At 41.6% G+C, this 11,357-nt stretch overlaps 2 protein-coding genes across 3 annotated transcripts in view; one reads left to right on the plus strand and one right to left on the minus strand.

The window, feature by feature from the left end:
- Positions 1–785: 785 nt before the first annotated feature.
- On the minus strand, positions 786–5,148 carry LOC116706903 (HAUS augmin-like complex subunit 4). Its single transcript, XM_032543928.1, has 9 exons — positions 4,966–5,148; positions 4,581–4,720; positions 4,180–4,311; positions 3,852–3,992; positions 3,563–3,659; positions 3,303–3,448; positions 2,879–3,009; positions 2,691–2,759; positions 786–1,204 (listed from the first exon to the last, which is right to left on the minus strand). Exons 1-9 carry the CDS (start codon positions 5,021–5,023, stop codon positions 1,018–1,020), a joined length of 1,101 nt encoding a protein of 366 aa, XP_032399819.1. The 5' UTR covers positions 5,024–5,148; the 3' UTR covers positions 786–1,017.
- Positions 5,149–6,901: 1,753 nt separating this feature from the next.
- Positions 6,902–11,357, plus strand: part of LOC116706902 (FMR1 autosomal homolog 1-like) — a 15,231-nt gene continuing 10,775 nt past the window's right edge. Inside the window, exons 1-2 of one of the 2 annotated variants that reach the window (XM_032543926.1) lie at positions 6,902–7,640; positions 10,527–10,579. In XM_032543926.1, the coding sequence (XP_032399817.1) occupies positions 7,590–7,640; positions 10,527–10,579 (104 nt within the window). In that variant the 5' untranslated portion in view covers positions 6,902–7,589. The remainder of the gene's footprint in view (positions 7,641–10,526; positions 10,580–11,357) is intronic. The other variant, XM_032543925.1, reaches the window with a different exon arrangement.

Consider the following 11,357-nt stretch of genomic DNA (forward strand, 5'->3'; position numbering starts at 1 on the left):
AAATATGAGATGACTTCAACACTGAAAGAATACTACCATCTTGTGGTGTAGCTGCAGCAAAATTGCACTAACCTCAGCATTTCTCTTGTTTTTCTCAATAAAAACTCTACAAGGTTGCATGTGAGTGTTTTACCAGCAAATTGTTTCCTCAATTCCACACAGAAGTGTATGTATATTTTTTAAAGATTATCTTTGGGGCATTTTTTGCCATTATTAGATACTGACAGTGGATAGACAGGAAAGGTGGACCTCTTACTGGGTGAGCTGGAGGTCGCCCCACATAGAAGTGTATTCAATGAAAACAATGAAATGCATACAAAAGTAGACAAAGCTGGGGGCCAACATGGACATGGCTGATGGGTGTACTAATTTCCCCCAAAAATTATTTATATAGCATTGTGTTTACTAAAGAAAAAGAATAATAGGAGCATCATTACACATATCACTCATTATAATTGGACTTTGAAATGTGAGCCAAGACACACTAAAAAAGATAGGATGAGGATTATGCTTGTGCATGACACGCATCCTTTCTGAAATAATGCTGCTACATGTTGGGAACGGTCTTGTATAAATTACATCAACTTCACAACTGCAGTGTAAACAGACGGCAGCTCAGAGAATGTCGTTATAGGAATATAGGACATTTCTCGTATTCAAAATGATCCTGATAATGCATACATTTAGTTTATTTTCTCCCAAGTTCATATCATAATATAGGTAAGAACGAAATCTATGAGTTCAGGTAAAAACAAAGAAAGCAGAAATGCTGATTAACATGGTGATGTAATGAAGATGCTGAATTTATTGAAGTTTTGAAGAGCATTCTTTAGATAGGAGCAGTATTGAAATCCTTCAGTTAGCTCACTACCTACTGTACATGCTACATAGTTCCTGTTTGCCAAAAGTCCACACAGTTTCTGTGTTAAGCATTCAAAAGCCAACATGCCATTGTGAGAAATGACACACTGGAGAAAGGGAATGGCTGGCTGTTGTCCCAGCATCAGATATAGATCTTCACTTGTAGTTGCACTGGGTGAACTCCTTCAGAGCCCAATTATTCATTTCTATCTTCTGCCGTAATCTGCAGTACTCCTCAGCCAAGGCCTCAAACTCTTTGCCCAAGATTTCAAAGGAGGCCAGTTTTAGCTCAACGGATTGCTTCTCCACTTGACAGGCCTTCAGATCAGACTCCAGCTTCTCTCTGAAATTGAGACACAACAACAAAAGGTTGTTAGGTTTTTAGAGAAGTATGAGACAGAATGTAGTTTGTTTATTAACCGTTCAGTACAGCTCTGAGTCATGCCATATCCTGACATTCTCTGACAACACTGCAGTTTTGGGGTGTTATGTACCAGGGATAAACAGGAGTTTAAGTTTAAAGTTTAAGGAGTTTAAACTAAGAAAATGGTGGAGGACTTAAAGAGGCCTGCCACCCTTGACGGGGTGAATGTGAAGATTGTCAGTGCTTTCAAGTACCTGGGGTTACATCTTGAAAATAAACTGGACTGGTCTGCCAATACGGATGCACTTTACAAGAAAGGGCAGAGCAGGCTCTATTTCCTTAGGAGGCTGGGGTCTTATAACTAACTAACTAACTCCTGCTTATGTTCTACCAGTCTGTCATGGCCAGTGTCCTCTTCTATGTTGTGGTATGTTGGAGAGGCAGGACTAGGAAGAGGGATGCTGGACGACTGGACAGGTTGGTGAGAAAAGCTGGCTCCGTGGTGGGCATGGAGCTGGAGTCACTGACATCAAGTTGCAGAAAAGAGGACCTTTAGCAGACTGCTCTCTATAAAGGACAATGACTGTCACCCCCTGCACACCACTTTCTCCAAGCAGAAGAGCATGTTCAGTAGTAGGCTCCTGTCTCTGTCTTGCAAAACAAACAGACTGCGTAGGTCCTTTGTCCCTAGGGCCATTAAGCTCTTCAATGCTACACAGAAGGGGACGAGTGTGATTAAATTAAGTGTTTAAGTCTGCTCTGCACACTGCCCTATGTACCATGCCTTCATCTGGGTGCCTTTATACATACACGTAAACCCCCCCAGACTACCCTGGACTGGACATATTGGCACTGTTTGACTCCCTTACTGGCTATCTTAGCCACCTGAACATTTTCTAGCTTGCCTGTATGGTTGGTCTACTACGCTGTCTTTTTGTCTGTATAGACAGTTTTCAACTTCAACTTTTCTTCAAGTCTTTTACTAGTGTCTATGTATAGTTAAGTAATGCTTATTCTATTTTTTGATATACAGTGTTGCCTGTTGTACTTGAATAGATATAGACTTTGCTCTGACCATTGCACCTTTCTGCATTTTTCCCCACACCGCTTCTTTACACATGCTACAACCAAACTTTACTGTGAGGGCACACTAGTGATATCTTTCTTTGTATTTTTGTAGTATGTGTGCGTGGTTGTCATATGACATGTCTGTGTGCCTATGTGTATGTATGTTGTGTATAAGCTATTGGACCTTGATTTCTATTGGAATAAATAGAGTATCTCTATCTAACTTTTCTGAGAGCTTTATACCAGGAAGTTATAGTTCAAATTCAAAGGACATTTTAATGTTTAATAGGATCATCACTGTGTAACCTTTCAGAAAGTGCGGTGGAGCTATATCAATAGTAAGGAATTGCATGACAAAAGTGAGAAATTAGTCAGACATGGACTAAAAGCATCTTGCCTTATTTTTCTATGAGCAGCTATCGAGTCCACTGTGTACATGTCCAGCTGAATTTCCACCATGTCAGACCTTTGAAGGAAGAAGAGATAAAACATTAAAAAAAGATTGGAGCCTTTCTAGATAATGGCACCAGTACATCTACAATACCAAAGTGTGCATAAGCATGCAAAGAATTGATAACTCCTTACTTGATCTTCTGTAAGACTAATTCACATTTTCCCTCAAAGTACTCCAACTTCTTCCGGTCCAAATCTGTCTGGACCCTCAGCCTGTGGTCCAAGATGAGAGACTGGAGAAGCTGAATACACTTAATCAGTTCCTGGACACAAGTCAAGAAAAAGAAAAAACACTGAAAGACAAATATTATGTATATAGAGATTCCAAAATTAATACTATCTACTAGCCAAATGCTGGCAAAATATGCAAGGGGCAGGAAGAATGGCTTTACTCACTAGCCAATAAACAATGGTAATCCATTGAGTGGCTGGTAAAATTTGAACATTCACTAGCCATACAGTATATATGGCTAGTGAATGTTCAATAATCTGCAAAAAACAAAGAAAATATATTTGCTTATTTTAGCTAACTACATGTAATTGAAAGAGCACTTACAGAGAGGTAGAGTTGAGCCTGTCTTTGCATGAGGACTGTGTTTTCCCGGCAGGTCTCCTTCAGACGCTCTGCTCTTTTTTTCTCTTTGTCCAACTGGGCTGCCAGATGAGACAGCTTGCTGGTCTTCAGACCCTCACTCTCATTCTCTAGAAGAGATTACAAAATAGCATCCTGGTCATCATGTCAATGATCATGTCAATGATGACCAGGCATCATATCATATCATAGATAGCAGATAATGCAGTGTCTAGTTACAGTACCCCATTCAGGTTGATAGTAAGAGAGGAGGCTAAAGCAGCTTTTCTTCAGATGCTTCTCCAGCTCTTTGGGAAGACCCTGTTTCATTCTTTGAACATTCTGGTGGAGATAAATATTACATAGTTGGTAAACAAGCTACATTTGTTACTGAAGTATCTCTCTACCAATGGTCAACTTTCATTTCTGAGAAAATAAATGTCTACTTTGGTACCACTCTACTCTTTACTGTGGGATCATCCATCTGTCCATCATTTAATGTATGCTCTTCTATTCTGTATTTTTATGACTTACCTTCTCTGATGGCATGAGGTCCATCAACTGTTGGGGGTCCAGACCCAGAACAGAGGGCTGGTCCTGGTTGGTAGTGCTACTGGGATCCAGCTGTCTGATACACTGAGCCACCAGCAGACACTTCTCCAGCGTCTCATAGAACTACACACACACACACACACGCACACACACTATTTGGTAGATTTCTGGATACTGAAATTCAGATGTTTCAAACTGTGACCTTTAGCTGCAATTTGGTGCAACTTTAACAAACAATTTGTTGCCCACAATTCACTGACAGCTGTTTGTGCATTTGTGGTCTGTGTGCATATAAGCATCTGCAAAGTACCAGGTTCTGGTCAGGGGGTACGGTGACATGGTGCTTCCTGATACAGTGGTCCTGGATCATCTCCTGCAGTCCTTTGTGGAGGCTTACGGAGCGCAGCCAGTGACGCCTCTGGCTCTGCAGCTTCTGCTCAGCCTGGAATAAAGCATCTATAAGTGCTCACAGATACACAAAACCTAGCAAACTCGGCCATGAAGGAAGATAGCTTCCATCTATGTGATTGCAATACTAACTGGTTACCAGTAGAGGTCAGTTTGCCGTACATACTGTGCAATTACATAAATAACTACAAATTCAGCAAACGTATAGCTGTTTGGTGTAGCGTGAATTGCGTTAACGCATCAGCTTGTATGTTAGCAAATGTGGAAAGTAACATTACTAAAAGGTTTTATGTCCGCTGATACCTTTTCCAGCTCGGTTTTCAGAGGGACAGTGAGTCCAGTTTGGTCCACATGTTGTGCCAGGGTGGCCAGGAGTTTACAGAACTGAGGATTCTGGGTCAGATCCTCCTCTGTAATGTCACACAGAGGGAAGGAGGAGAGAACTGGGTGGGAAGACAGGAAACACAGAAAACGTATTATAAACGGCCAAACCAAATCACTGTCAGGAGATTCACAACAGTACAGCACTCCAACTTCAACTGGCATGTGAGAAACTAGCATGTGAGAGAAGCTATAACGTTAGTAGCATTTCCTACTAACGTTATAGCTTCTCACACATTCAGCCTACTTTCACATTTAGCATTAAGTTAACAGTCGTTCAAGAATGTTAGTCAACTTATTTTCTTACCCTGAAAATGCAAACTGTCACCCTTCCCAAGCGAGGACACATGTGTAGACTCTGACATTTTCAGCTGAACGTTTAGTGTAATTTTGTGTATGATTTCTAAAGACTTTCCTCGAACGCAACATGAAAAAGAAACGCGTTCTTCCTGAATCGAGTTGCGCGCGCCGGAAGGAAGCGTTCCTATTGGCTAACTGAGCCACATGGTCGATGCTGCGAGAAACTGCGAAGACTGCATGCCACTCGCGAGAGCGCGCACTGGCTAAACGTAAATTACATTTTTAAGGAACTTTACCGTTGTTTAACAACGATATAATCTTCATTGAAATTAATGATAATTTTTGACTAGATTTCAGTTAAATACAAACGATTCCCTGCATGATAAGTTAACAGATTTGTACAAAATGTAACATGTTTGAAGTTAAAATCAGTCTAAAACATGATCTGTTAAGTCTGTTAAAAACATGCTCCCTGAATTCCACCCTTTAGTCTTTTAGCGTTTGCTTGCTGCATGGAGAGGATCTCTCTCTCTCTCTCTCTCTCTCTCTCTCTCTCTCTCTCTCTCTCTCTCTCTCTCTCTCTCTCTCTCACTCTATCTCTCTATCTCTCTCATCATGTTTGGATGCTGGCCATCATTCTCCTTGTTCTCAACATCATTTTAAACATGATATTTTCTTGCCCTTGGCTCATCTGACCATCAGCTTACCTGGCAACAGAAGTTGTTACTGTTGGTGTTGGCAATAAAATAATCTACTTTACTAAAACTTGTTAAACTTCCAGGCAGAGGCGACATTATATGCATAAGTCTTGTTGTCGGGCATGTGTATTGGTTTGATGCCATGTATTGATTTCCTTGAGCTTTTGTTTCCTCTGTCAAAGCCCTTTGTAAACTATTGTGCTACACAAATGAGGTTATTATTAATATTTTCTTTAATAAATGGTCAACATAGTTTTAGATATTCTATTTTTGTTTCGCTGTGCCAGATTTGTTTCACCATTTTTGCTCTGGAGTTTGCAGCAAGGAACTAATGAGATGGGGAGATGATTAGGGCTCACAATTAAAATAAGTGTTATAATGACTTTTAGTTGTAGAAGTTGATTATAATAGAAGTACATGATATGCCTGGTCTTGGGTCTGGTGCTGCATCCAAATACACTGCACCTTCCTGCTATTGTCAATAATATATTTTCTGAGTTGTTTTTATTCTAAATGATTCGTTATGGACAATTTCAACACTAAAACACAACTATTACAATTAATTGAGCGGGCTGTCACACTATATCCATATTGAATCTGGGGTTCCACAACTGTGAGTATTCCTGTACAGTGTGGGATTCCCCCATGAACCCTGTCCTCTTCTGTGTGCTGCTTCTCACAGCTCTGTTTCCTTGCAACAGCCCTTGTCTGCCTAGTCTTCTTGATCCTGCATTTCTGGTGCTTTGCAATCCTACTAACTTTACCTACATCGTTTTATACTTTTTCACTCATTATTCTACTGTGATAAGGTGCGACCAGTCACAGTTTTGTGTGTCGAGACAAGATGTGCCAATAAGCATTAAACAATAAATAAATGTGTGCCTGTGTGTGTTTTTTTCCCTTTTTCCAGTCTGCATGTGATGTATCTTTGGTTTGATTCATAATATATAGAGTAACTTCACTGTCAGGCTGTTTAGGCTGGTGGTCCTCACTCATCAATGAGTGGGCAAAATGGGATATGGGAGCCAGTCAATTTGAATACAATTATAATTGACACGGAGTGAAACCAATGGATTGTGTTAGGATGCAACTATCCATATTGTATTGGTCACGTTTATGGACCAACCCTTATTTGCTAAACCAATTAATGAAAGGTAGTGTTGATTGCCGAGGGTTTTGACCAATTATAATCCTGTATTTCCTAATAGGCGGGTTTTTGTCATTGAGGGGTGGGGTGTTCGAGGTCATTCAGTCCCACTCTGATTCACTCTATCGGCGTGTGTTTGTGGGCACGGGTAGTTGGAGTAAGAAGTCGCCGGGCGGCAGTGCATCTCAAACGCTTTTTTTGGGATAGAAACTCCGCTGAAATTTGCACCACAGACTGAAGAAACGACCCCCGGTGACGACTTCTGTAAAATTATTCAACGCACCGACTGCGCCACACGCCCTACCATCAAACGCAGCCAGGCTATCAGATGTTAGCCAGCTAGCATCCCTGAAAATTGACGGGATCAAGGTGTTGATAGCTAGCCTCCCAGCTAATTATCCATTAGCTAGCATCCTTCTGCCGTAGCATCATTAGCTTGATTTTCCTTCTCGCGCACGCCAGGACTTAACCACTGCTCGTGGCGGTGCCTTTTAGCTCGCGGGCATCAATTCCCACATCCACACAAAAACAGACAACTAGCTGGTTCTACCTAACGATAGCTGCTGCTGGAAAAGACAACGTCTGCGTTGCATTAGTTGGCACCATCACACCCATCTCCCCAACCCCTTCACCTCTGCCCCTCTCACTCCACCCGAAACACTGGAAATCCACAAGCGGCCGGATAGCGGCGAAGGGCCGGCGAAGCTGGGGGTGCCACCGTTACCGGACTCGCCGGGAGTCGTAACGGCTACAGACAAGCTCAGCTGTGGGGACCTACCGACAAGTATGGACGGGCTGGCCGTGGAAGTTCGCGGCTCGAATGGGGCCTTCTACAAGGTAACCTGGTTGCAGTCGTAGTTTCTAGTTGTCCCAGTTAAAAGTTTTGTTTAAGGAATAACTGTTCCGTTCTCCTGGGCACAGCCATAGCCAGACATTAACAATTTAATTATTGTTTGCTTAGGTCCAGTTCTTGCAAACAGGGATGGTTTGCGTCCCATTTGGGTTGGCCATTGTGGGGCGAGTAGCTAGCTCCAGTTAGCTGTTGAGCTAGGCACACTTGTCATCACTATGGCCTATATTTGGTCGTTATAACCAAATGTCAATATGAATACAGGCCATACCATTGGAACCAGATTGCCATAATTTGAAGTGGCGTACAGTGTTTCTCCGAGCATATTGCTTTGTCTTGAATTGTTAAATTCAGGCAATTAATACCAAAGCGAGCTGCTAATCAGACAGCTGGAGTGCAATTCCTGCTTATATGCATTGAGATGCTACATCAAAGCTCAGATACCGGTAATTCATTTGTTTTGTCCCCTAACCCACATTTTAGCAACACTAATGAACATCTGGTCTTATGTGTATTGCTCTGACAAGGAAGAACTACAGTCAGTTTCTGTTTCATTTCTCTTCATATACAGACACATGACGTGAAGGATTTCTTGCTTCTGTGTCATAGCTTGTTTTCAAACATCAAATTAAGATGGCAACTCAGTGACTTCAAATTGAAATAAATGCTTCTTTTTTTTAAATATTAATGTTTTTATTGGTCAGTCATACGGTTTCTGTCTTGGTGAACATTGTAGCTTTTGATATCATTTGGGATTTAATGGAATCTAAATCCTAACCTCTGACAATTCTTTTTGTATTGCTTTTATTTGAATTCCTCCATGTGCTCTTCTAGTCTCTGTCTTTGGGTGTTCTGATGGTCAAGCGAACACATGGCAGTTTAGAGATGAGCCTATATTTACTCTCCTCATGGTGCTTCACCTGTCGTTCTGTTTTACAGGGTGACAGTTTGACTCTGGCATGAATGAACACTTCCACTCTTCCTCTCTATTCCGTCCAGTATCTCTCACAGCTCTCATTTTGTGGACAAGATGGACACGTTATGCCCCTGTAAAATACTTTATTTCTTACAATGTGTTTCTGTGACAAGCGCTTTATAACAAGTTTTTACTTTCTTTCTTACTCTCAACTTTGTTAAGGGCATTCTAAATGTCATATGTTTTTCCTTGATGGGCACAAATCTTCATTGTAATTAGGACATGGGGTAAAATGATTTTGCTGTTTGAATACACTTCATTCATCTTGGTGTCAGTGTGAGTTAGTTTTTTTTTTCTATCTATGAATCAGAATCCTATTTATGAACCTGTCAGGGCAATACAACACCTTGCACTTTGTCTTGTGTAAAGTCTGCATCTGTTGCAGTAGAAAGCACATACCAGGAAAACCGTTCAAACCCTAAATGAAGATTGAAACCGTTTTTGTATTATGTCAATTGTGAGTCATTCTTCACATGAGTTTTTTTCTTTTGGCTGGATAAACTTCATCAATAAAGATCTTAATTTTTGCACATTTACGTTATCATAAGCAGGCCAATCAAATGAGTATCTCTAAACACAATAGTTTCTTGTGTGAAAAAGAGTTATCCCATCTAATCCATTTCTGTGAAAGAGAAAGTTTGCAAACCTCCTGTGGCCTAAAAGGTCTTGCTCGCCACATGGTCTTGCAGGAGAAAGGGACGTCATTACGAAGCTGTTTGTGTGCCACTCTGCCCCCACCTTTCCACCAGTCATGTCATAGTAGAAAGAGGGCTTCTCTGCCCTTTGACCTGGCGGTACTTGAAGGAAGCAATACTCAATCTGACAAAACATGCACGTGCAGCTGTCTTTTAATGGGACTTTTAGAAATGGGAGGATAAGGGCTTTTTTTTATTTCAGTCACACCTTTTGTCATTGCTGGCTTCTTCTCAAGAAGCTAGTCAGCTCTAGTGCCACTGGAAACCTGCAGTGTAAGAGGCAGATGGCAACTGTTCATTTAGATACAGTGGCATGTTTTGACCATTAATTAGGACCATCTCAGAACAGCAGGTGGTGATTGATTATCTGACTTGTAGTCAGTGGAATGCTTAAGGAATGTAAAAGGGTGTAAAATGTAAAAATCCCAATGGGTCATCTACACACATACATTGCCCCATGATCCAGGCTGAAACCCTAGCTAACACGTGCAGTGCAAAGGCAGCATCTTCCCAGCAGGTGAATCCATACCCCCACGCATGGTTGCAAGAAACTGCCTGACCTCTGTCCCATATACGGTAGTGTCACACTGGGAGACATGCCACACCCACCACTTTCCTCTCGTCTCATCATTGCTTAGTGGTAGGGGGTTGTTGGTCAAAGGTTTATGGCATGTTGAGATTTATGAATGTTCATGATGATGATAGACTAGTATCTAGGATCTCTCTCGTAGTAGTAGTTGTCTCAGGGCTATCACATAATATGTCCATATAGGCTAGGCTGAACGAACGCCTGCCTTCCCTATACCTAATATGTACCCTCATGAACATGTCGCTTGTAAAACTAGAATTCAACATACAAGGAAACTAATGCATTTTAATTCTGTTTATCTGTGAGTGTGTGAGGGAAATTTCCAGGCTGTCTGTGCTGTCAGGAGGAGTCAGTGTTCATAGTCACGTTATCCAGCACAGAATTCACAGCCAGAGAATTGTGTCAGTGATGTGATGTCTTGGCTCCCAAAAAGCCCTAGATGCCATTTTTCAGCAACAGTCACAGTGTTGGTCTTGCATGGATTACAAGTCAGCTGTCTGTGTTGTTTACGTGCAAAATAAAACGTTCACAACCCCACCTCTCATCACCGTCTGTCTTGTGCATTCGTGGGAATAAATTTCTCTCTCTCTCTCTGTCTCTGCTTTTCTTTTAGGGTTACATCAAAGATGTCCATGAAGACTCGCTCACAATTGTTTTTGAAAACAAGTACGTTTCCCATTTCTATGAACCTCTCCTGTATGTCTACTTTATGATAAATAGACCATACATGGGCAAATGAAGCTTGAATTGTAGTAATTGAGTTACTACGACTGCTCACGGCTGGTGCTTTACCCAGGCGCTCAAAAATTGTCCTCTTCAGCACCTGTGCTTGGCATGCAGCTGCCCATACATGTCTCAGTTTTTTTACCTCTTGCTCTGATCCCTCCTGCCCTTGCCAACCTGATAGCATGCTTTCCTATATGCCTAGTCCCACCTACTGTCCCTTTGCACCGCCCGCCCATCCCCCTGGTCCCGCTTTATCTACTCAACCCATAGTGTAGAGCAGGGCGCCCCTAAAAATAGTGACCCAAGGTATGCATGGTGGGAGGAGTGGCAGTATGCTTCCCCCCCCCCCCTTGTCCTTTTACTTTCTCTGAGCACATGGAGTTGTTGAAGTAGCTGTTTGTATAAGATAGTGAATGAATTAGACTGTTTTTGGTCTTAAAAGACAGTTATAACTCTCTTGAATCTAAATTATTTGTATATCTACAGTTCTTATCTCATGTAAAAGGACATCATACAATGGACATAGTCACTCACTGTCCAGACACAGTTCCACAAACTTCCACATTAAACTCATGAATGACCGATTTTAATTTTCATTATGTCTGTTAATGTGCTGCACAGAACTGAGAGGGTAATACCCAGGTCAACACAATCCCAATATGACGTGAGGGTGAAAAGAGCTTGAGCTAGGCTGCTTGAACTATACAACAGCATTGCA

Source organism: Etheostoma spectabile, chromosome 19, assembly GCF_008692095.1.
Source record: "Etheostoma spectabile isolate EspeVRDwgs_2016 chromosome 19, UIUC_Espe_1.0, whole genome shotgun sequence".
NCBI classification, from domain to species: domain Eukaryota; kingdom Metazoa; phylum Chordata; class Actinopteri; order Perciformes; family Percidae; genus Etheostoma; species Etheostoma spectabile.